Below are 26,633 nucleotides of genomic sequence, written 5' to 3' on the forward strand. Positions count from 1 at the left end.
TGCGTGTGCACATGATACATTTTTACAAATTCCCGTAAGAAACAATTTTGCACTAGCCAGAAAGTTTCATGGTTCAGCCGTAAAGAATGTAGCATCCGGACGCCACTTCAGCGGTTGTGTACAAAGTCTATGGAGAGTCAGGAAAAAAAATCAGAGTATTTCCTAACAAAATTGTACACGTTTCTTATTCCCAGATTCATGTCTTTTCAACATTTTTGCAATGACTGACCTTTATTGAGATTATATATGAAGAAAAAAGTGGCGTCAGGTTGCAACATTCTTTCCATTAGGCCAGATATAAAAAATTAACCCGTTTCTCTTCTCTGCCCACTTCCTGTTTCCCGTCTGCCTTTTCTTAATCACATTTTTGCAATATCTTTTGTTTTATATTTGTTTCCAGCAAATTTGTTGCAATGTGTATGTATGCACGTTCAAATTCTGGTAGAAAGGGTGATGGCTCTTTTGGTATTGGACACAAACGAGTTGAGTAAATAAAAAGAATCGATCTGCCATTTGAGGAGGGAAAAACAGATTTACAGAAACAATGTATTTTATACTTGGCCTTTTTTTCCAGTGCGCACCCTGCAAACTTACTGGCTCAATACTGCCTGTTCATGTTTTACTCATATACAACACAATAAAGGAATACAATTTATTACACTCTTGTCGTAACTTCATTCCATTTTAATTTTCCACTCTTGTTATTAATATACATATTTTATTTTTTTAGAAATATTTTTACACTTGCAAACATATTTACAAATATTACAAGCAGACAGACCTAAGTAATGAAAACGTCCATGTTTTTACTGTTTAAAACAGACTGATTGTAATACTCTGTCCCATACTGAGGTTGAAATTCTCCATTAACTTACTTTTTGCTTTGGCCTCTAGTTTACTTTTTGGTTTGCTGTCAAGACCTAGAGATAATATACAACATTTGCAAACATTAAAAAAAAAAAAAAAAACCTAAATTATTATGAAATACCTTGCTCAATTGTCAGTGAATGATAGTCTCAAGCATCCTGTGAAATCATGGCACCTGGTGTGCCAAGTGGAATTTTTGTATCAATTTCCAACAATGGTCCATCAACCATCGTTGGGGAAAAAAACCGACTTTTTTCCAAATACTGCCCCCAATTTACTTACTTTAGTATTTAGTCCACGTTTTGTTTGCAATCGGTTACACATCCATGAACGGGTGCAAGCCAGCTAGACTGGTTCCATGACCTTACAATTCCCGGACGTCTATATATTGCACTGTTTCGTCTGAAGTAGGGTCAGGGAACCAGACTTATGAACAGCATTTTTTTTCTAGGTTTTCCAGCATCTACGAACACAAAACTTTAAACAGGTCAGCGTAACATTATTTGCTGTAAAATCCTAACCCCCAAACTCATCAATTTCTGAAAATCACAGCAAAAGCAAATGTACATTATCATAAAGTTCCTTGAATTGAGGTATGAGCAGTCATGAAAACTGTCCATATTTGTTCCTGTTAAAAACAGATTGACCATAACAATTTGTTCCATACAGAGGTTAGAATTCACAATTATTCTACTTTTTGGTTTGTTGTCAAGACTTTGGTACATGGTATTGAGGTATCAGCAGTCATGAAAACTGTCCCATTTTGTACTGTTTAAAAGCAACAACCCATAATAATCTGTTCCATACTGAGGTTAGAATTCACAGTTAATCAGGGGCGTGTTTTCGCAAACGTGGCGTCAAATGGATACCCAAAAACATATTTACACATGTGCACAAAAACGCTGAACCACCAAAATATTTTTCTCATGGCAAAATTTATGGATTTTGGCGGATTCAGGATACTTTCTAGTAAATATACCCAAGGGGTTAGGGTTAATAATTTGAATCAAAATTGCAAGGTATTGGACACCATTTGCAAACGTTCAAAAATGAAACTACTTCAAATAGCCCACTTGATCGTAAGCAATCCTGTGAAATCATTGAATCATCGCACTTTCAAACGAAACCTATGCTTTGCGTCGAAAAAAAGGAAGAATTTTTACAGTTTTCTTAAAAGGTATATCTACTGAGCTGAAATTGCAACAGTTTTAGTTTTTCAATAGCCTGCTTCCAATTTACAATAGCTTCAATTGTATGGATACCATATTTCATAATAAACGAGAAATTCCAAAACACTTTTTAATCACAAAAAAAAAAAAATAGACTTGTCAGAACACCTTTGGTATATTACTTAATGCAAGCCTTTTTTTTTTTTAATTTTGGACTACAGTTTTACTGTAACTTAAACTCCCTGGGCATTCTCGGTTGAAACTTGTCCAATTTTAATTGGACAAATTACCTTCATTTTTGGTGACAGTACAAATTTTTCAATATAATATAAATTTTTTAAAGTTTTACCACAAGCTTATTAATTAATTCAATATAATTCTTTAAATGTCAGTATTTTATGAGTTCTTTAACAGAAAATGCAGAACAGAAAACTTTATACAATTAAAGACTGTGACGGTTTGGTGAGCTTGAATGTGATTTTAAAAAGTTGGGTTTTTAAATCAAACTAAAGCCATTCTGCTACAGCACAGTGATATTGCGTAGTTGCTTGGGAGAAATGAACAAGAGTAAACTGCTCAGATTAACTTTTTACCAATTTTCTTTTACAACTTCGGATCCCCGAAAAATTCAAACCTCTTTGGTATACGGGCTCCGTACACAACTTTGGATCCCCTAAGAGTTCAAACTTCTTTGGTGTATGGGCTCAGTGCACAAGTACCCCCTCAACGTTAAGAAAGAGAGAGTTGGGTGAGACCACTGGAAAAGATAATATAACGCATTGCCGACGATGCCTGACGCTTACGCGAAAACACTATACATAGCTTTGTGCACATTCAGAACAAAGTTAGCATGATTGCATTCTACATTACTTCAAGACGGACCACAGATTTCAAGATTTGGGAGGTTTGTGTCTCATCTCAACAGCAGGTATGCTCCTTAACCATAACAGAACTCGACCCACCAAACCCCAGCGGCATGTTTTGTTGGAATCTGTCAGGATGGGTACAGCACCCCTAAACTGACAGTCTTTAACACTGGTTTGGCACACCTCCAGAATCAAAGTCAGAAATATGTGCGCGCGGTTTCCAATATGGTGTTGGAATTTGCCAGGATGGGTACTAGTAAAATCATGCTAGGGAGTTGGGGTTAGTGTCCACGTATAAGGTTCCACTGTCGTGGAAGGCAACATCCTTATAACTGACCGCCAATCATGTCGACCACCATTTCCCATGTTATAACTGGGCCCTTCGATACAAAAAGGGAGGGGCCACCTATCACCTGACAAACGTAACGGCAGTAAAAAAAAACTACTCCAACATCTGGACAGGTAACTTCCACTTTCACATCCAGTACATATCATTGAACTGTTATAGGGCAAGATTGGCCATACCGCTGATGTGATCTTGGTGACTGCTTTCCCCGTGCCGCTCGGAGGGCGCCTGCTCTTTCGATGCCTTCTCCACGGGATCTTGTTGGGCCACCTCCACTTTGGGTTTGTAGTTTCGAGCTCCGAATATCGTGCTGCCGACCCGGATGTTGGTGCTCCCGACTTCAATCTGGTGGGTTTTTTTGGGGGGGGGGAAGGGGAGATTTTAATTCTTGTTACAACATAGCAATAGAAATGTGCTTCACAGACATGTGTGACCTGTCGTCATGAAATCAGGTTAAAGTCGGATATTTTGCAGTACAGTGGAAGAAAAATTTGAAGGGGAGGTCGGTATTTTTGTTTTCAGCTGAACCTTAATCTGTAAGCACTGTGCTACCTTTTTCATTTTGTTGTTGTCCTGCCAAACATCTTTAAAATCTATTTCATCCCATTTTACGAGTTGACTGTGCATTCGTTAACACAACTGCAAAATTTTAAATGCCATTTTCTCAAGAATAGGTTTTACCACTTTACGTAAAATTAGTGGTCTATATTTCCGTAGACTTTTAAAGACTTTTCTACACGCTAAGAAACTTACCGCATGTTCAAAGTCATTGGACATTCCCATGCTGAGCTCAATGGCCTCCTTGGCCAGGCCAAACTTACTGCAGATTGCTTCCCTGCACTGGATGAGGGTCTAGAGTAAGTGGGAAAAGGTGCAACCAGTTAGTTATCGTTTTAAGGCCAAAAAAAAAAATATTCGGTCTCTGGTCAGACCAAAGTTCCGGAATTGACGCGGCCACGCGGCTTTTTTTTTTTTTTTTGGCTTTTTTTTTTTCTTCTTCAAGCTTTGATTGTACATACAAGGTGGGTACTATTTTGCTTTTTTGGTGTCCTCATGTACATTGGTGTCCTCCATAATATGCCTTGGTGCTTTCGATCATTTGCCTTGGTGCAATTTCCCATTCCTTGGTGCTCTTTGGTAAAAAAAAATTGAGGTGCGGAAATAGAGGGCGCTGTTGGAGCTACCGCGGAACATTTTGGAAAAAAAAAAGATCGACGCGCATGATTAAAATCGACGCGCGCGCTGACCAGAGACCGACTTATTATTTTTTTTGGCCTAATGGATAATTTTTTTTTACCTCTGCATGTTGTTTTAAAAGCATATAGGATCATTGGCATTTTACCCAAAAGTAACCTACGGAATTTGTATCAAAACAGCATTAGCAAAGTTCAGGGTACTTGACCATCTTGTTATATAAAAGAAAAGCTTTTTGACTGTCTATTTAATACAGACAGTTACTATTGAAAATGTTGAGATTAATAGCTCGGCATTCTTCAACTAGTTTTGCAAGTGTCCTTTAATTTGGCAATTAATATTCATTGGTGAGAAAACTTGGGTCGATTTGATCACTTCTCTCACCTGGAAATCAGGATTGGGTCCCTTGCTCAGGTCGTGATCGAAGGCGCCGATCGTCATGATACCCACAACATCCAGGGCGCTACAATTCTGCCTCACGTGGTCGTAGAGATCGCAGCATTCTGACGGTGAAACGCCGTGCTTTTCTGCAGGAAAAGAAAAATGTGCACTCCGTAAGATTAGACAAGCTTTGGGTATCTCAGCCATTCCAATAGGACAGACACCGCAAACACAACCAGGAGAAGACCGGTAAGTATAATTATATTCAACTGTAAGTATCATTATATTCAACTTTAACCCTCCTTTTGTTTGATCAGTCACAGACAGTCAGAAAATCAATCCTCTTCCCCTGCCATGCCTTTTACACAGGCTAGTCACCAACAGTCAGATCATATTTCAAGCAAACACTGTGACTAGTCAAATTCAGTCAACAGACAAAAGCAGGCAAGTGGTAGGCACAGATGGCTTATCAATCACCTACAGTCAAAGCATAGCTGTATCAAGTTACTTAAACAGTCACAGCCAGTCAATCCTGCTTTATGTAGGCTGGGAGATCGTAACTGTTACAGTCACTGGATTGATTTTGACTGAAAGGACAACTTTGCACAGAACGTATGTTTGCAGAGGAGGGTTAAGCTTGCTTTTAAATAAATGCATCAAGGCATTTTTATTTGTATTGCCTTGATCAACATTTCAAGTTGTACTTATTACTTACTATTTGCTTTAATTCAATTTAAATTTTGATGGTATGCCTAAGCCCATGTAAAGCATAATCAGTTTACTAGTGCAGTACTCACTCCAACAGATTCCAACAAACCCTGGTGTTGGAGTTTGACTGGATGGGGATTGTTAGGGTTGAGTTTAGTGATTACACTCACGTTCTTCTCCACTCGTGTTGATCTGCACCATGACCTTTAGCCTGCGACCTTTGGCCAGCTTCTGCCAAGTCTTGTTCAGCTCGTTGGCTAGCTTCAGCGAGTCCACAGTTTCCACCATGTACAGGTTCGGCGACTCTACAAAAGGAAGAAATTCATTCAATACGTAAAAAAAAATTAATATTTCTACCGGCTGCAAATAAACTCTTGTTGTAGCCAATTCAGGATTTTTAACCACTTCGTGCCGGGATTATTTTTGCCAAAAATTTCGATTTTCACAAAAGGCAAAATTTTCCAGCCAACTTCTGATATACAGCCAAACGCAACAAACACTGATTCGCAAGAGTAATTTCAACAGTATTTGTACGATATTTCTTGCCGAAACCTCACGTTTCAATACACCAGGGTGTGCACAATAGGCCATGCACAACGGCCAATACAAGATCCACACACTTGGTTTGTGTACAAAAGGCACGAGGGATTAGCGTGTTTAGACGTCACCCAGAGGCGAGTCGAGGCAATCTTGATGTTTTAATCCGTGCCTGTGTATAAAAACAGCCAGTGCATGTTATCACGTCCTCCGACGCGAACTGGTTAAAAAAAATTACGCTGGATTAGATTGGTTATTGCATTTAATCAGAAATCATATGATGGACTCACCGAGGACCTTTTTCACTTTGTTGGTCTGCAGATGACCGATGAAGTGCCACCTTATTTCATTGCAGGCCTTCAACAGCTCCTCGTCATTAGATTTCTCCACTAGTTCTTGTACCTAGGTTTTCAATATGTGAATGAAAAACACATTGTCAATCAAACAAGAACAACATATGCACAGCACGAATATTATAAATTTACATATCAGAGGTATAAGAACAGATTCTGTATAAACAAGGTTTTAAGTACTCAAAATAAAAAAAACTTCAAGCTAACCCCAAGCCCTTTTTGCTAGGAACCATCCTCCATTTTCAACATTTTGCACTTAAGTTCAAATGAAGGATACCCAGCGCCTCAATCCTTCAAAATCATCAGACAGTCCTGCCTCTCAAAATGCATTCATCCTCAATCCTCCAAAATCCTCCTCTTCTTCAAACACAATTCATCCTCAATCCTCCAAAATCCTCATGTGCTTCAACACCATTCATCCGCAATCCTCCAAAATCATCATGTTTCTCAAACACCATTCATCATCAATCCTCCAACATCCTCCAAAAACCATCGGGAGAATTTTCGAATTTTGAAAAAGTTAAAATTTAATACATCACTGACAACAGACTTTTTAAAGTTTAAAAAAAGTATTTTCAAAGTCTAAAAAGAAGTCTGTAATTACAAAACTGTCCGAGTTGTACACCTACATAATTCTCTCCAAAGTTTTTCTGTCCATGTTTGTAGGCTTCTAGGACCATCTCCTTTGGTTTAGTCTTGGTAACAGCCACTAGTCTCAGGTTGGGTGATTCTCTGGACACATTCTGCCGCGAAAGTCGGGGAACAAAGAAAGAACCATTTCAACCATGAATATTGATGACACAGGAGTAGTACTTGTGCATTCTCTGCGATGATTGTATTTTGAAGTATTTCCTAACAAAATTGCAAATGTTTTTCAGTCCCAGATTCATGTCTTTTTCAACGTTTTTGCAATGACAGACCTTTACTGAGATAACGATGAAAAAAAGTTGCGTCAGGATGCACTATTCCTTCCAAAAACATTATGTTATTCACTTTTTGAGTTGGGATGAAGGAAAATCAAAGTTTTTAATTTGTTTAAAATCATCCAAGTGGTGTAGGGTTTTCTCTTTAAATTAGGGAAGCACTATTTTTTCCTTTTTTGCATTATAATTAAGACAAACAAAAGTATCATTAGCTAAAAAAATCAAAATGTGCAAATGTGTTCTTGAAGCTTGGGTAAATCAGTATTAATATTTTTAACAAAACATGTTCTCAAAACAAAAAATGTTACCAAGTCCGAAATTATGAATATCTTTGAAGTTTGAGTCACCATAATCGGCCAAGTGAGGCTTGCAACGCTCACGCGCTGTCCGGTGCAAATTGAATGCAAGTGCACTGAAATAGGACCATATTATTAGGAGGTCTGACGATACATTTGCCCAAGTTCCAAAAAGGTGCACTTGAAGTTGAAGTTGAATGATTGGCAGTTTAATTTATTGGTGGAAAAATAGTGGCAATACTGAATTAAAATTTCTCCCAATTTCTTTCCTCTGTCTTAGCCCTGCAATATGTAAATTTCGTCCTAAACCGGTTAAAATCCAGGCCTGCAACTAGTGCAAGCCCACTTTTTGGAACCATATCATCAACTACACGTCTAACAGAACAGCTGATGACTGAGCGCAAACACTTCCGCATTGCCTAGCCTTGAATAACGTACACAATGAACGCATAAAGTACGTGCATTGGCACGCACAATGTCTCAGTACTTTTCCATCATGCATGAACTTCGACCCAAAATTTTCCACCTAAAATTTGGGGAGCAGATTCCCGACAACTCATCAACTGCTTCCCAAATCATCTCGCAAACTTCAAACTACTTCGTCTCACCTCGTTTCTAGACTGCCAGGCCGCCTCTGTTCGCTGCAGGACGACTTGCAACGCCCTGCCTATCTGTCCAAACTCAGATTCGGTAGCCATCACTGCGTTGAAAACCCGCTGCATTGTTCACACACAGTTCGTGCAGCGTTTTAAATGCACGTACGTCGGGTATTTTGTACCCGACGGCTGATGGCTGTTCCAAACATAGACTAGCTTCAAGTCCTCTTCGGTGTCTTTTGTTTATTTATGCTGAAAAAAAAACACGCCCCCTTTTCGATGTATCGACCTTCTGGTGGCGCCCTACTGGACGTCCACTATTTTTTCATATTTCCAGAACACTTCGAAAAAGGGAAAAAAACTTAATTCATTATTTAAAAATAAAACAAAAATAGCATCAATATCACAAAATATACCAAAACAAAGAAATAACTTTCAAAAGCCGCATTATATATAATCTCTATAAAAGGAAAGGAGATAATGAGTAGAACATCGATTTCAAAATTTGTCTTCATTTCAAGTCTCGCAAGTTGTCTAAAATGACACTTGTTCAGGGGGCGATTTTTTTGTCCATACCACACATTCGCTACTATGTACCGTCCGTATGTCATGACCTCGAATCCCACTGGGTATGATTTAAAAAAAAAATCCTTTCTTTTACTTCGTTTTCTTTTCTCTTAAAAAGGTTTTTTTTTTGCCATTTACGAACATTTTTCTTTTGCTCATGTGTGGTTTGGAGAATTTTGTTCAGACCTGACTTGCAACTCAAATCACTTCGATATATGCCAAATGGGATTTATGCTATGGAAAAAAAAACATTTGTGTGATGAGCAGCCCTGGTGATGAGATCACAAACCCTTATTCTTATATTATTGTAGTATAAGCGCAAAAGCTGAACTAGGACAAAAACATTTTTTTTATGAAGTATACAAAAAAAGCGATAACACTAATTAAGGCCAAGTAAAAAGAAAATACCAGTTGATCATCGTCCCCGCCCGCTTCCTTTCTTGAGGCTGCATCAATTTTGTTTTACGTTTTAAATTTCAGGCATAACATTTTTTAAAAGATATATGTCATAAGTTCGGATGCTTCTAATAGCTTTACCAATGTTCAGTAAGTACTAACTTAAAAAAAAGTTTTGCTGTCATCAACTAGTAGACAACTACCCAGAATTGTATTGAATAGTACATTTATTTCAATGCTGTCTTTGGGAAAAGGAAATATACAGTGTTTACAATTAGTTGAAATACAATATTATGGGTTAACTTATTATCAAATTATTACAAAAAGGACAACATTTAGGTTTTGGTGAAGCAAAAATGTTTTCGTACCCTAACCCGTAGGGACAGACAATGGACTACAACAGCATAAATTGTGCATGCCAGGTACCAAGACATAACAATACAAAATAAATTTAAAAAAAGTTATAAGTATGCATTAAGAATATTTTTTTTGGACACTGCAAAAATATAATGATGGTGATTTTTTTCAAAGCTAAAACAACCAGGTATTTAATATGTATACATACAGTTTCCTAAATTTAAGTAGTGAAGATTTTTAATTCGTAATAAAACTATCAAATAAAAAAAGCCTTGTCATTTTTAAGACAAATATCGTGTGAGCTAGACGATCAACCGGTGTTTTTTTTTTTTACTTGGCCTAAAAGCAAGTTTATAAGAATAACTCCAACCAACTTTATTGCAATAAACCTTTATGACGATCTTAAATAACTCATGTGAAGCAAATGTTGTTATTTTGTTTCTCTGTAAAACATTTTTTAAAAATTTTGTTAGCTATACATTTGTATTTATAAAAACGTTAACTTTCACGTCAATCGAAAGTCACTAGACAGAGCATTGCCGTTGGGGGCGCTGCGTGCAAACGCCGGCGCGGCAGAGTGTCGAGTTCCACTTTCATGGAATGACGGATACACGTTTGTTGGTTCATGGTCTTTGACTATTCATTCACACTAAAAGCAAAATCGTACGATGATTCATTTCGTGTAAGCACATGGGCAAAAACCAAATGTGTAGGTTGCTGGTACTACGCGGTAATATCGTTTAAGATATCAGTGGAGATCGGTAAGTGATGATTTAGAGTTGACTTAGACTTACTGTTCTTGCCTCGAAATATAGTTACTTATTGTTTCAAAATTAAGAAAGGTAATAACATGTTATTTATTGACGGGCTGTTTTCAGGGCGACATTAGTTTGTTCGCACGGTCCGTGCTTGCGCCTAAGCTCGTATAAAACGCCCTCTTGTGACGGAATTGTTTCCTTTCTCGTTTTGCGTAAAACCAGCTCACCGGAGGACGTCTTTTCAATCACTTTTTTATATTACAAAAAGTTTTTGATATTCGAGATATGACAATAAATCGACAGAAAAAGGACTATTTTTTTATCAGATAGAATTGTAAACTTTTTGGCAAGACACTTGATGAAAAAATGGAAAAAAAGCAGGACCGGTCCACGGTACTTTAAAAACTTTGCATTCTTATATACATTTTTAATTGAATAGAAATGAAAGATGAAAAAGATACATAACAATTATCTTAGAAATTGATATTTTAAACTGTTTATTTGAAAGTGTGTATCCATTGAGCTGAAACTTCAACAGGTTAGGTTCTGAACATTTTTTTTTTGATTTTGAGCAGTGTTATTATTGAAAATGAACAAAATGCATGAAAAGCAAATGGTCCTATCTGGCCGTAAAATAGTTTCTTAATTTTTCATCTGATAGATAACTTGTTCACAGAGGAAACCCAATCCTGTTGATTGATAAGATGGATACCAAGGAAAAGGAGAGCAATGAGTCGGACGTCTCAATGAAGATCAAGGAACACGCTGCAAAGAGAACAAGAAAATTGTCCTGCAGAAATCCAGGTGTGTTAAATTCTGATATTTAAAAAAATAATTTTAAAAACTTTTTTCTTCTACCCAATTATGTATACCAAAGTTTAACACTTTTCCCTAACCGTGCTCAATCCAACAGGATCCAACGATTTTACATTTCCGTTGGATCCTGTTGGATCATTTTGAGCAGTAAACCCCTTCGCTCATATTTAGTTTGTGGGTGAATTTGGCTGAATAAGTTGAAATCTTAAGTTTTAGCACCATTGGACCAAGGGTTTTTGCGCTACCACCCGCCTTTGTTTGGTGATTTTGGGCAAAATGGGCGTGGCCGCCAATTTTCAAATGACCATATCTAAATAACCTGTAGTATATAGGCCAAATTTGTTGATCTTGCTTGCTTTGGACAAGGTAACATCATCAGGAATCCGAACTTACCATTACTTTTCATGGTGGAGTAATTTGAAGTATGACGACCTATTGACCTTTAATTTGACCTTGAATCTGACCTTGTTGATCACATGACCTTGAGACGAACTTGGATGAAAATTATACCAACACTTGTTTTCTACAAAATATCCAAAAAATTGGGGGTATAATACTTTTTGTTTGGTTTGTTACTCATCTCAAAGTTTGCAAAATGTGATGTCACTATACATTTCTGACAGGGTAAAAAAAATTCCTGCTTTAAATCCACTAGTACACTGCACAGGGATATCATTTTGCAACACTTTTGCCACATACATAGTATGTACGCTGCATGCTGAGAGCATAGCTAGAATGCCACCAGTTGGACTACATGTATTGTCAAACGTCATCATTAAATAGTCTACTCTTGGAGTACATAGCTATTGATAACCAGTGGTGCGATAAATTCACGTCAGTTGGTTTGTGGCTAGAATGATCCCACTAAGAAAAGAAAACCAACACAACCTTTGTAAATCTATTTTAGCTGTCTGCCAACCCTTTTAAAAAAAAGGCTGTTATTTAGGGTTGCTGTTGCGCACTAACAGATCCAACCTGCGAGTGGACTGGTTCCCAGTCCCAACATTATCGTTTCAAATAAGAGGCGGGAACCAGTCTACTAGTGCTACAGTCTACCCTCCAAAACACTGGATTATTGACTGGACGCAAAAAAAAAACAACCCAAAAACTGAAATTGGTAAAGAAATTATTGAACATGGGTAGATTAAAGGAGTCTATTTTGGGGGAAGAAACTCGAAAATAGCAAGGGGAACGCATCTTTAACATGGGCCGATTTATTTGTTCGAAAGTGAGTAACTGTTGTATCACTAAAAAAATAGCAATTTAAAAATGAAATGAACATTGAAATTTTGAGAAAAGTACATTTAAAAATAAAAGGGTTCCATCATTTTCAATAAGAACATAGGCATGTTTGCAAGAACATGTCCATATATTTTTGTGGTCCATTTGGAGAAAGAGGAACTCATGAGTTTTAAATGTTCAAAAGTGCCACACAAATGATATACACGTATGTACCGGTATCATGACCCAAAATGTGGTATTCATGCACCGTTAGTTTTTCAGTGCTTTGTACGAATGTAATTTGTATAAAAATCGATGTTCTGTGGAGTTGCGTTCAAGCCAGCTGCCTCCATGATACGCTCGAGTTGAATCAAACTTAATGCAAACAATCCCACGTGATTGCGTTTTCATTTTGAAAAAAAAAAAGACTGTTATTTTTGCCACAGACACACCCTGTGCTACAATAACAACCAAGTTTTGGTCCTTCTGTAGTAAATACCGTATTTATAGTTTTTCATTTATGAGGTTTCTTGACATGCATGTATTGTGTAATTTGTGTGGTCCCACTCTTGAACAATGATGGGCAGATCATCTCAAGGTAAGTGTGTAGTTAGTATTCAGGGGCGTCAACCGTAAAGTTTGGAAATTGTTCTTCAGAGACACTTTGTAATGCGCTGTTGTGATTGTGAATCACATTATCATCCTTGGAAGTTTTTTTTCCACTATGGAAATCAGGAAAAGCCTTGAAAATGAGTTTGCATTTTTCCAGTCAGGGAAAAACTCAGGGAATTTAGGAAAATCACTTAAAATCAGGGAAAACTCAGGGTAATTGACAGTGACCCAGAAGAGTTTCTTCACCAGTTTGGGATATGTTCGTCTTGTGCCACGTGTCCAACTTTGTGTCCATCGGCTGACTGGCTATGGTGGCTTTTAGTGTTTATTCAGTGTGAATGTTTGGTTTGCATGGGTGGCTTGTTTGGGTGGCTTGTGCGTAAAGCGCTCGCCTCTCACCAAGGTGACCAAGGTTCGAATCCTGGCCGCAGATCACATGTGAGTAGAGTTGTGCGTTGGTTCTCTCCTGTGCCACAAGGGTTTTTCTCCGGGCCCTCCGGTTTTCCTCCCTCCGGCAAATTCAAACACTTTCGATCTCAGGCTGTGCTCCGTGCTCATGTATGTGTCGATGTGGCTGGCAGCCATAGGCGCCTTTACGTGCCAGCGGCCTGACCACATTGTAGCCGCGTCCTTCGCAATTCAGCATATCAGCTGCGAGTAAGGATGATTAGCCTCCCAAATTATTATAATTATTATTACTATTTGTACACACCCCTCCAGACAATATCAATTGGCTGTGCTGCATGTACCTCATACCACCTCTTGACTTCCCAGCAACTTAGTTAAAGTGAAAATATTTCTCAAGGAATTTTGGAAATTTCTCAGGGAAGTATCAAGGAATCCTGTTTGGTTTTAATGCCGACCCCAACAACAACTTTTTCATTGCTTGGCGAAGAGGGAGACCAGAATTGTTTTCTTACAAACCCCCAAAGCCATTATGTAAACAGTGATGTGTGATTCACTGTGCACAGTGCAGTGTACACAAAACTATCAATTCAAATCAAACTGCACCAGAGTACAGGTTAATATTATAGAATCCACACTCCACAATTACGTACTGCATATGTGTCTCTTTTACAAACTTTGAAGTTTGAACTCAGCTGTTTACGCTTTTCTTATGAACTTTTCGACACGATTATAATCCTATTCGGCTTTCTGCTGCTGTTGTTAATAATGACAAACTGTTACTTGCCTCGGACATGGGAACAAGAGCTTTTTACTGTGCAAGTAAGTAAAACCATTGGTGAACCTAAAGTACTCATGTTTTACTTTAATTTAATGTGCCAGTGCAATGTGGAGAAAAGAGCTACGGTGTACATATTAATTAAGCATTTTTGATTCAAAGCTTATTTACATGTGTACATGCAGTATCTATTCACATGAAAGTTTGTTTTCTTTTTGTTTCTAAAATAGAAAAACATTTTAGATTTCCCATAGATGAAAATTCAGATTGTGTCCTTGGGTCCCCAAAATTATGAAACTCGATTGTAATATTTCCTCCATTTTCTAGGACACATTATATGTCTTATAAAAGTACACATACATCTGCCTAAATCCTAAAAACATACGTTCTTTAGGGATTTATAAGAAAAGCTGATGTATTCGATCTCGCAGTCCTGTTCATGGCTTCCACTTTTTTTTTCCTTTTCTACAAGCCCTCAACTTCATGGTCCACAAATGCTCTAATAGCAAAAATTGGAGGGCATGCATGCAAATCGTGATTTGGCCATGTTGGCCAGCGTAGGCAATTCCCTGCATCCTTATGAAGAATCAAGGAACACAACTAATTGTGTGATTTTGTATTGCAACAAAAAGTGACCTTGACCCAGGTTAATGTCCGTGATCGGTAACTCTAAAAAAGTTACCATCTTTTGTATAACTGGAAGTCCTATTCAGTGGTAATCTGTAAACTTGAGGTACATGTACAATAGTCACCATACAAGTATTTTTCACAAACAAAGTGTATTTAAAGTTGAGCCCATGGGTTTGTTCTGAAAAAGAAAAAAAAAGTTTCACGCCACCAAATTATTTGTTTGATGGCACATCGGGAACTAAAAAAAGTTTTGGCATTCACATCTAAGTACAGGGTTAAATTAATAGTTATAATCATTAAGTGGATTTTAAATTTAAGTCTGATAAAACGTATTGGTTAGTGAGTACAATGATTTAAAAAAAAATATTCATTCAACTAAGTTTTATGCCTTAGTAGAAATTGGCTAAAACCACCATGGTCTTTTCTTTAGATGTACGTGTACATGTACTCTGTCAAATAGATTTTTATTGTATCCTTATTATTTAATTTTTCAGTTATAAGTAACAGCTGAACTGTTGCACATTGTTAGAAATAAACTACAGCTAGTAAGCTTCAAAATGATATATATACATACGTTTCATTTGTGGTATTTTTAGTTTTTGAAGTTTTGGCAGTAAGGTTATAATTATGAGGAACTGCCCAGCACCATTGGAGACAAGGCGATGGGTATACTGTGCAAAAAAGCATTCAATTTGTGGCGCTCCGGCTAAGTACTTAAAATGGTTCAATGATTTCGAAAAGCACTCATCATTTGTTCAGGAGTGGCCATTTCATTGTGAGAAAATCTTACCAAGGTTTTCCAAAGAACCAAATTGGAGATGTGAAAGTTGTCAAGTGGTGCTCAAACTTTGAGGAAAGCTACTCAAATGAAAATGGAGGCATGGGATGTTTTGGGTTTATTGTTATTTCAAGTGGTTAAAGGGTCTCAAGATTGCGCATTCAAGATTGGGAAGCTGCATTCTTTTGCAGGTATAGAAGTGGATTTTCTTTTTTGGAGGTCATTTTTCCCTTCAAACAAATCAGCAATAACAAAATCTCAATTCAATTGTGCTGTTCAGGTATGTTTGTCCTTAAGAATTGTGGAAAAATTTCTGTAAGGAAGTACAACATTTTAGCAGTGGCCTTTTTGTTGCTTGAAATATTATCGAGTTTTCCCCAAAGAGCCAAATTGGAGGCGTTAAAGTTCGAGTGCTTGAGTGAGTTGTTTTACAGTGTGAGGTGCTTTGAGACTTTTGGTATAAAGTAGGCCTACTACATGCAAGCATGACATGAACATTATCATGATTACATGCCTGAGTCTACAGGTTTTCCTTGGAATATTCTTCTGGGGTTTTCCTCCCACGTGTAAACTAATTTCTTCACATTGTCTTAGTTTACTGGGCCCCATGGAAGACCATAAAATAAATATGAGCAATGCATCACAAATATTTTGCCTGTTACCATGGTTACCGGAACATTGTTATTTGATATAACGTGTACATGCAAGTCAGTTTCCCATAAATTGTTCAAGATATGTGATGCGATCAAGCTAAATGAGTCGTTTGTCGACCCTGGCCAAAACATTTTTATTGAAGACTTGAAAAGTCAGCACAATCTCACAATTACTGCTGTGAAAACCGCATGTTGGTACCATCTTTAGTTCAAAAATTATGAAAAGTTGGAACACCAAGAGATGTGATGAAGTGATGTGATGAAGTGGCCCTACCGTATTTTGGCCTGTATCTCCAAATAAAAATGTCCAACAAACGACTCATTTAGTTTGATCGCATCATATAGCTGCTGTCGGAAGCACATCCCTAAGAAAATGCTTTCATGAGAACAGATTCTACCACAGGAATTGTGTGGGTTTATCAACCTTGCACCTTGTACTTTATTAGCCCTGTGCACACATGTAGGCATATGCGCATGTATTTAAAGCATGTTTAAGATTATAACTGAGCCTCATGAGTGGCCAGTCCAAATCACTCATGCCAAATCAGGTGATAAAAAAAAAATGTCAGGTGACACTAAATATAGAATAGATACCAGCACAAACTTAGATACTGCTGATTTAAGTACAGTTGTACTGGGCTGAGAGTGCTTGGTGGGTGTGGGGAGATCCTCCTGTGCGGTTTTCAAGTCCGGCTGGCTTAGTGTAGCAGAGTGTATGTTTGAAGCCGCAACACTGACTTGCTTTTGTGAGGTGTCTACATGTATAACACGGTGCTGGTACCAGCATGGTCTACCCACTGAAGTTTCAGCGATTGCATGTCTGATCTGTGGTCAGTTATTGCACCATTTCCTCCGTGCTTTTGGGAATAAATCCGGGTTCCCCTGCTGAATTTTCCCCCGGACACATCAGATTTTTCCAGGAACTATAACGGAGGAGTTTGAATGATAGCATGTACAATGTGCTTTTGGATGCAGCTGATGCACTTTTTGCGAGACACCATGTGACAGGATGGAAATTCATTGATTGCAACAAGTGTATTTGAACAGATGGTTTGGTTGAAGTCAATAAGGCACAGACAGTGTTATCTGCGCATATTCATATCAATGTAAACTGGAGTTGTCGAAATACTCTTTTTATACACACATGGTGTGCGGTATTATGGCCATTTTTCATTTGAAATCTTGACTGACTGCATGTACTTAATTGGAATTTGACCATTAAACTTGAAGTCCAACTTTCAAAGAACCTACCTACATGTATTCATGTAAAGTATAACTGACTTCTTCCCAAAGGCCTACATGTACCTTATATTAGAAAATGACTTATATTGGATACCGCAACTTTGAATGCGTGTGATGCCCATGTGTGAAACTCAGTTTTGGTGAGATTTCAGTTACCTTTGTCGAGAAGACTTTTATCGCCAGTTTTCTGTGCCTGGTCTTGGCCCGACTTCGAAAACTGCCGACATGCCTCCGGTTACTAAGCGAAACCATGTGTGCGATGTGGATGGATGTGCTCAGAATTTGGGTAAAAACTCTCTCTTCTTGCATTAAGTGTCAGTTATAGGCCTACATTCTTGTGAGTGTGGTATTTGGATTTTACATGTATGAGGCGTTTTGTACATGTACGTTGCTGTGTTCATATTGTGAAGGATTAAATTTAAAGGGAAGATACAACATTTGCAAACATCAAAAAACGAAATGATCACATTATCACAAGATACCTTACAGGATTGTTAAGGAATGACAGTCTAAAGCATCCTGTAAAATCGTGGCTCCTGGTGTGCTGATATTTTCAAGAAAAGCTGTATTTGTCCAACGCTGGTCGGCCGACCAGCGTTGGAGAAAACTAACTTTTTTTCAAAAACTGCTCCTAATTTTTCAAATTTAGTTATTCTGCATTTTTTGGCAATTGATTACACACCTGTGAAGGAGTACAAACCTGCTAGACTGATTCCCTGACCTTAACATTTCCACACAGCCTATAAATTGCTGTGTTTCATCTTAAGTGGGGTCGGGGAACCAGACTACAAGAACATGATTGATTTTCTTGGTTTTTCAGTTGAACAATATTTGCTATAACATCAATCCTCCAAATCCATTTATTTTTGAAAATTGCAGCAAATGTTGTTCCCTTTAAACCTTTGATTTAATCTTTTTTACCTTTTTTTTTTACCCCTTTTCAGTTTTCACTTGTGCTTTAATTCAGCACCCAAATAAAATGACCGACTGACTTGAGAGTTGCATGTATGTTATGTGTTGAAACCCTTCTATTGTTTGATCAGTCACAGACAGTCAACAAATTCTTCCACTTCCCCTGCCATGCATTTATATACAAACTAGTAAAAAAAACAGTCAGATCATATTCATGTAAACTCCATGACTAGTTAAATTCCATCAACATACAAAAGAGGTAACTGGTAGGTACAGCTGGCATATCAATCACCTCCAGTCAAAGCATGGCTATTAACACGGGTCTTTTTCAACTGTTAAAAACAGTCCTTTATTTGATTTTGACTGCTGTGATGGTGTAGCCGAAGTTGCCAGCCAGAGAGGGATGGTTTTAAAGGCCAGACTCATGAACGTACGATACCTTAACCCTAACCGCCCTGAATCCTTCAAAATCTTCTTTGCCAAAGTGGAGGAATTTGGAGGATTGAAGTAACAAGGCAAAAGTGCATTAATGATTTCCTTTATGTAGGATGCACTTTGTCAAGGACTTGGGCCAGACCTTGCGTTGTTTTTGCTCAGCCATGCGTAAATATAGGCCTGGATTATGCTTGAAATCCTCCATACTGCTCCAGGATGTCAATGGCCAAGCCTCAACATATTGACACTCACTGCTGCAGGATTTTGCAGGATTCAGGCTACATCCTAGCAAAAAAGGCCAAGGGAGTTAGGGTTAATTTGCTAATTTGTTCTTTTACTCGCCGAATATCACTGCAGCGATGCCCTGGTTTGGCATGGACATCGGCGGCTCCCTCGCCAAGCTGGTCTACTTCGAGCCGGCAGACTTCAACCTCGAGGACGAGGACACGGAACTGGAGCCCGAGGCCTTGTACAAGATCCACCACTACCTGCGCTACAACACGGCCTACGGCTCCACGGGCATCCGGGACGTGCACCTGGAGGTGCGCGACGTCACCGTCCTGGGCCACAAGGGTTCAATCCACTTCATCCGCTTCCCGACCACCAGCATGAGCCTGTTCCTGGACATGGTCAAGGAGAAGAAGCTATCGAGTCTGGCCGATACCATCCACGCCACCGGAGGCGGGGCCTATAAGTTTGAGCAAGATTTTAAGGAGGTGAGAGCCCCTCTTTTCACTTCGAGAGGAAAGAAGTTTTAAGGACTTAACAGGCTTCTAAACAGGTCATTATCTCTGAGTAACTAGTTGTCCTTTTCAAAATTTGAAGGATTTTGCTAGATTGATGAGGGTAAAGCCAAGCTCATCTATTGTTCCTTTAAACTGATGCCCTTTGAAAGTTGAAACTGAGAATGTGTTATTAGTTCCCTGCAAAGTGGAGTAAAAATGCCTTACGAATTAGGATAAAACTTAGCCTATTCTAGAAATTACAGCCATTTCTGTATGATCAGGTGACCGAAGCTCAATTTCATTAATCCTAACTCCCTAGCATGATTTACGAGGAACCATACCCATCCTGGCAAATTCCAACACCATATTGGAAACTGCACACACACATTTCTGACTTTGTATCTGGAGGTGTGCCAACCCAGTGTTAAAGACTGCCAGTTTAGGGGTACTGTACCCATCCTGACAGATTCCAACAAAACATGCCGTTGGGGTTTGATGGGTTGAGTTCTGTAAGGGTTGGTACTGTACCCATCCTGACAGATTCCAACAAACATGCCTTTGGGGTTTGATGGGTTGGGTTCTGTAAGGGTTAAGATCCAAGCACAATAAGCAAACCCATTAAAAAGACATGCATGTAAAAGAGCTTTACAATATTTTTATCCTGTGTTTCCCACATTTAGATTGTCAATATGAGCTTGCAAAAACACGACGAGCTGGCCTGCCTACTTCGCGGCATCCACTTCATGGACAGAATACTCCCGAACGAGTGTTACTACTACAAGAACACGGACGCCTTCAACAGCGAAGCCAGCGAGAAGGTGCCTTATGACTTCCGGGACCCCTACCCATATCTGGCAGTCAACATCGGATCAGGAGTCAGCATACTGGCCGTGTACTCACAGGACAATTTTAAACGTGTTGCGGGCTCCAGGTAATTGCTTTCTTCTTCCATTATTGCCTCGACATATTTCACCTTATTTTTGGCTTCGAAGTGTAATTGGCAATATTTTGTAGCCTGCTATTTATGGCAATTCGGGTGATTCACAATGCAGTGCGCCACCAAGAGTTTGCCATGGAGAGTCCATTTTTCAAGTTTATGGTCGACAAAACATGGACAATTTGAACGAGTGTCAGTAGACAACTTGAGCTAATATGTTATAAATTGGGGCAAAGCGTTCTGCCGCCTTACAAAAAAACACCATATTGATGACAAGAAAAGAAAAGGGCAAACAGAATCCTCGAATTATACGCTTACGAAACTACTGACCGGAAAAACTAACAATTTCAAATGTCCCGCACTGCAAATTTGTCGACCATCTCCCACAATGCACTGGGAAAAATGAACTCTCCGCGGCAAACTCTTGGTGGCGCACTGCATTGTGAATCGCCCGAATTGATTGATTGTCATAATTTGAATGTATTAAAAAACTTGGTTTAGATAACACTATGTTTAGGAAAGTTAACTTTTTGTTGCAGCAGTCGTTGCTGTATTTGATTGAAAATTACAACTGCATGTTCAACGCCATCAGGTGCGTGTGCACGCAGTGCAGTGGGCAAAATGTTCTAAACACGCACGCGTGTTGCTCGAAATTTCTTCGAAATACGGCGCAGCCGATGCGCGTCACGAAAATTTAACGCCCGAAATGCCGATGCCCGTGGCAATCTGTAGAAAGTGACGTCATTTGAGAGAGACTAATAAGCTAACTGGCACTAAAAAATTCAATCAGGTTTCCAGCAGTTCTTGAAAAAAATTTTAAATCCTGGAATTTAAAGTTATCATGGAAAATCATGAAAATTTAATATTTTACAAGGAGTCATGGAAAGTTGATACTCCAAGAAAAAAAATCATAAAATCCTGCACAACCCAAATGTGATGATGCGTAATATTTGGCCATGGCAGTTTTCCAGTTTGCATTCCAGCTCACTATACTTCCTCTTTATGCGTGTATGCTCTATACTTGTTGCTCGTTCAGTGCATCATTGTGGTGTTTTTGTGGTGCTCAGTGGTTTGTGTCAAACTGGAAGGCTGAAAGGGAGTCGCGTCCCTTGCCTCAGTGTGATGACTGGCCGGTGTATTGTAAATAGGCTTCTCAGATGCCAAAACAGCTCAGGAATTGGTCACGAAAAACCCTAATTTTGTCCTGGGAAAAGGCATGGAAAAGTCGTGGAATTTCATTTAAGGTTTCTGTGGGAACTCTTTTAACAGTCAAGTAGTAAAATGGCTGCATTAGTAAACATGAAACATCAGGACTCCAACGTTTTCAGTCCAGAAGCATACATCGTCATGGTTTGGAGTTTGACCTTTCTTTTTTTCAACCTTCCAGTTTGGGAGGGGGAACGTTTCTAGGCCTGTGCTGCTTGTTGACGGGCTGCGAGACGTTTGAGGAGGCCATCGAGCTAGCTTCGCAGGGCGATAGCACCAAGGTGGACAAGAGCGTCAGGGACATCTACGGCACAGACTACAATCGGTTCGGTCTGCCTGGCTCAGTGGTAGCAAGCAGGTTGGTAACATCGTTTGCCCATTTTCACCTCCAAGGCCCATTTTGCCATCCTAAATTTTTAAATTTAATATACAACATTTGCAAACATTAAAAAACAAAACTACCAAATTATTATGAAATACTGTTCTTGACTGTAAGTGAATAATAGTCTCAAGCATCCTGTGAAATCATGGCACCTGGTGTGCTGTCATCTCCGAGACAAGTGGAATTTTTGTATCAATTTCCAACGATGGTCGGCTGACTATCGTTGCAAAAACTAGACCTTTTTTTTCAAATACTACCCCATAATTTACTATGCTTAGTTAGTCCACATTTTGTTTGCAATAGGTTACATATCCGTGAACGGGTGCAAGCCAGCTTGTCTGGTTTCCTGACTTGACCATTCCCCGACGTCTATAAATTGCTCTGTTTCGTCCGAAGTAGGGTCATGGAACCAGACTACAAGAACAGCATGTTTTCTTAGTTTCTCCAGCATCTATGAAAACAAAACTTAAAACATGTCAGTGTAACAATATTTGTTGCATATTTGCAACTAAAGATCCTTTATTCTTACCCTTATTCTTACCCATCCTATCCATCGCAAGATCTCAAGCCTTCAGATAAACTTCTAAAAGTAGAAAGATTTTTCTAAAACTGTACCTGAAGTTTTTGTTTTAAAAATGGATGGCACCACTAATAAATATATATTTAGTAAGCAGCACTCAAGATAGCTTCCCTATAAAAAAGGTCAACCTGATATAGGCTGTTTGCATTCAAGGGTTTGTTTGCAGTTCTATAGAATGTAAGGAGCTCAGTGCTGATAGGGATCTGAATGATATGAGTGGCCTGATAGGATTTGGTATTAGGTATACTGTTTGCATAACGATGATGATAATATTTATTCAGCTATTGTGTATTATGTTCCAGTGTTATTCTGTTACCTACATGTAGCTCGTTTATAGTCACTTTTGACCCTCCTTTTGTTTGATCAGCCACAGACAGTCAAAAATCAATCCCATGCCATGCCTTTTACACAGGCTAGTCACCAACAGTCAGATCATATTTCAATAGGCACTGTGACAGTCAAAATCTGTCAACAGACAAAAGCAGGTGACTGGTAGGCATGGCTGGCTTATCAGTCTCCTTCAGTCAAAGCATGGCTATATCAGGTTTCATGACAATCACAGCCAGTCAATCCTGCTTTATGAAGGCAGGGAGCACTCAAACCAGTACAATCTTTAATCTACGTGTAAGTAAGATTTTTGATAATGATTCGGTAGGCTGCTTTTGAGATTAAAACTCCCTCGCTGGCTGGCAATTTCAACAAGGCCAGCCCAGCAAAATAAATCAAGTGACTGTTTTTAACAGTTGAGTGCTCCCTTGTAACAAAACCTACAATTTATCGTTGAACTACTCATTAATTGTTAATGTTAACCGTGATAACAAAAGTTTGCAAAACTTGCCCTAGTTTACCTTTCTGCCATCCAGGGCCTGATTAAGTGTTCCGTAGGCCCTACTCCGCACAAGGCACCAACACCAATTTCATGTTGATGTACGAAACAAGACAGGCCAAACTGATAACTCTAAAAGCCTGTTGGCACACTGTGGTATTTTTGTAGGCCCTCAAATTTTTCGTAGCCCCCAAATTTTTTGTAGGCCCTAGGCACAGTGCCTAGTGTGCCTATTGGATAAACCGGGCCTGCTGCCATCTTGTTACAGTGACGTAACTTGCAAATTGACTAGAGAAACAGTGCTCCGGGGCTAGGTTGATCCAGTTGGACTAGCTAGTCAAACCACGCAGCGTCCTAGTGACATCTAGATCGACTATGGTTAAGCCTAGTCGACTCTAGTTACCTAACCAAACTTGGTCCGTGCTGTAAGTCTGGTGAAAGAATCACGCAGAATGGTGATTTTGATAGGCCACTCTTTCTGAGCCGCATACATATCCTGCACCCGCACAGTTTCTAATGGTCCCTGTTGTGTGGCTTGCCCAGGAACACACGGAGTGCAACCCCTAGGCCTGTGGCATACACCAAAACGCCCATAATTTGTCCTAACTCATGGTGCTTATCTTTTCTGTTTCTAGTTTCTGCTGCATGGGAATCAAAGAGAAACGAGAGGCTGCCAGTAAAAAAGACCTGGCCCGGGCCACGCTGGTCACGATCACCAACAATATTGGCTCCATTGCTGGAATGACTGCACTAAATGAGGTGAGAAATGGCATGATAATAATAATAATAACAACATGCTGCTGATATAATAATAATAATAATAATAATAATAATAGTGGATATTTATAAAGCGCACGTATCCACCAGGTGTGGATATAGTGCTTTATACCAAAGGTCTCAAAGCACATCACAATTATTACTCCTGAGACCATTTTTTTTAGATCAGCGCAATCTAGTCTCTACCCTCGCAGGTACCCATATACACTCCTGGGTGGAGAGAGGCAATTGTAGTAAAGTGTCTTGCCCAAGGGCACAAGCACCATGTCCCCCTTCCTGGTACGAAGCCGGGTACTTCGGCACTTGAGTCGAGCACCGTAACCATTGGACCACAAGGTAAACTTTGTTGTTTGAGGCAGGTTACGTTAAAACATTTTGGAAAATGTGCAAATGGATTTAGATGATGTTCGATATTTTTCGAATAACGCAATAAGACATTGTTTTTGTGTGAGGGAACTTTGCATTTGGGAGATAAGATTGAGGACGAGGATTGATAACATTTTTCTTTCAGCCGGCAGACGGTTGCCCAATCGTGTAATTGTACGTACATGAAGAATCCTTGATTTTTTCTTCTCTGCAATCCATTCAGGGCATCGAGAGGATAGTCTTCGTGGGTAACTTCTTGAGAGTCAATCCCATCTCGATGAAGCTCCTGTCCTACGCCATGGACTTCTGGTCCAATGGGAGCCGAAAGGCACTGTTCCTACAACATGAGGTACGTTCAGTGAATGGCGGTCTTGATTAGGCACTGAAAACATATTTTGTGTAAATAATGAGCTTTTTTGTCAGTAGTTATTACACAAAAAAGAGTTACATGGTGTTGCCAAAGAACGTGCTTTGTTGTCATGGTTATCAGTTTTGGGATTGCTCCCCAATCGTGATTTTGTGTTGGTAAAGAAAAGTTTGAAAAATACAGTTGAAGGTTCAAGGCTCAATGATATAACAAAAGGTGTGTATTGCTTTTAATTTTATTTAATTGTGTGATTTAATACTTTTCTTTCTGGTGTGTTTTTTTCCCTCTTTCAATATTTTTTTAAAAAGTTAAATATAAAAATTCACTAGAGCGGGGTTTGAACCTACGACCTCTGGATTGCCGTTCCGGTGCTCTACCAACTGAGCTATCCAGCCCTGACATTGACAAACTGGAACAGCGATCTGTAGGTCGTGGGTTCAAACCCCATTCAAGCCATTATCTTTAATCAACTTTGAAAAAAAATGATTATAAAGCACCTAGTCAGTTTCCCTGTGTGGTTTATTTGAAAAATCAACATCTTTTCCATGCGTCATTCTTCCAGGGTTATTTTGGTGCTGTGGGAGCATTCCTAGAACTGATCGGCTACGACGGAGATCGGAACGGCAATGGTGAAATATGCAATGGAGTTATATAACCCACCCCATCATGTCTTTGAATGTTAACTGCTCTGCGCGCACCCTAGCAATGGCCTTATTCACCCAGCGGGCACTGGCATGGCCACTGGTCACCGCATGCTACATCACTGGTAGACGGTACATGGAGCTCAATGGACAATCCTGGCAGTCACCAGGGAAAGCAGGGGATGAAACTCGGGCTGTGCTCGAGTCTCTCATCTAGAGCTATTTTCTGGAATCTTTGACCATACAACTACATTGGCACATGCTGACAATAACAGTAGCCGCAGACTATCGAAGTACCATGCAAACTCTGTCCCGTACGTGGCCTTGATTATTACAAAGATACCGTACCAGCCCTGCCAAGGCCTGCATTATGCCAGTAGAGCAGATAACACAAAGGAATGAAAAAAGAAGGAGAAAAACAAACGCACAAGTTCCGCTTAACTCTCATGCCAGTGTATTCTTTGTGTGAGGCCTTTAGCCAGCCGATCAGGTACTGAGCACTTTTTTCCTACTGAGAGCATTCCATACAAAAGATAATAAACTTTGTATCTTGTAATAACATTAACTTGAGATTCTACTTTGGGGGATGTTAGTTTGCTGACAACCTGACAAAGGAAACATGGAGGTAAAGGAGAGGCACTGTGATAAATATGGGTAGAAGCTAATGTCATTCTATACATCGAGGGTCCCAATGTGACCTTTTTCCTGTCCCTTTTACCTCCGAACTGTGTAATTTGCCGTTCAGGTAGCATCAAAATTGAGTTGAAACTATCATTTGTTGGGTAGGTAGTCTACTTTACATAATCACTCTTAGAGGATAACGGCGAAGATTTTTGAATGAAGTTGAATACAGTTTGTATGTGATGGACTTTTAAAGTCCAGCTGTACAGACTTTTTAAGCCCACAATGCAATTAACAAAGTTGGTTGCGATGTTTGGACCACTTTAGAAGGGCACTTTTTTTTACCCGTATTCCAGCAAACATTTCCTGTTTGCTATGGCAACAACGAAATATTGGAGGTTAATAAAAA

At 39.2% G+C, this 26,633-nt stretch overlaps 2 protein-coding genes across 5 annotated transcripts; one reads left to right on the plus strand and one right to left on the minus strand.

The window, feature by feature from the left end:
* Nucleotides 1-1,543: 1,543 nt before the first annotated feature.
* LOC119739854 (pyridoxal phosphate homeostasis protein-like) lies at nt 1,544-8,439 on the minus strand. Its single transcript, XM_038214963.1, has 7 exons — nt 8,249-8,439; nt 7,051-7,164; nt 6,359-6,470; nt 5,702-5,836; nt 4,827-4,969; nt 4,002-4,100; nt 1,544-3,593 (listed from the first exon to the last, which is right to left on the minus strand). The coding sequence occupies exons 1-7, from the start codon at nt 8,360-8,362 to the stop codon at nt 3,405-3,407; spliced, it is 906 nt and encodes a 301-aa protein (XP_038070891.1). The 5' UTR covers nt 8,363-8,439; the 3' UTR covers nt 1,544-3,404.
* A 1,721-nt stretch (nt 8,440-10,160) lies between these two features.
* On the plus strand, nt 10,161-26,022 carry LOC119739840 (pantothenate kinase 3-like). Of its 4 annotated transcripts, XM_038214936.1 has the most exons (8): nt 10,206-10,317; nt 10,976-11,118; nt 19,154-19,512; nt 20,202-20,452; nt 21,846-22,022; nt 24,088-24,211; nt 24,819-24,944; nt 25,525-26,022. In XM_038214936.1, exons 2-8 carry the CDS (start codon nt 11,019-11,021, stop codon nt 25,615-25,617), a joined length of 1,230 nt encoding a protein of 409 aa, XP_038070864.1. In that variant the 5' UTR covers nt 10,206-10,317; nt 10,976-11,018; the 3' UTR covers nt 25,618-26,022. The 4 variants fall into 4 exon arrangements, with proteins under 4 accessions (XP_038070862.1, XP_038070864.1, XP_038070866.1 ...); XM_038214934.1 differs by lacking the exon at nt 10,976-11,118 and having other exon boundaries at nt 10,161-10,317; XM_038214938.1 differs by lacking the exons at nt 10,206-10,317; nt 10,976-11,118 and adding an exon at nt 14,036-14,190.
* The last annotated feature ends 611 nt before the right edge of the window (nt 26,023-26,633 follow it).

The sequence above is a fragment of the Patiria miniata genome, unplaced genomic scaffold (assembly GCF_015706575.1).
Source record: "Patiria miniata isolate m_02_andy unplaced genomic scaffold, ASM1570657v1 HiC_scaffold_4, whole genome shotgun sequence".
Taxonomy (NCBI): Eukaryota; Metazoa; Echinodermata; class Asteroidea; order Valvatida; family Asterinidae; genus Patiria; species Patiria miniata.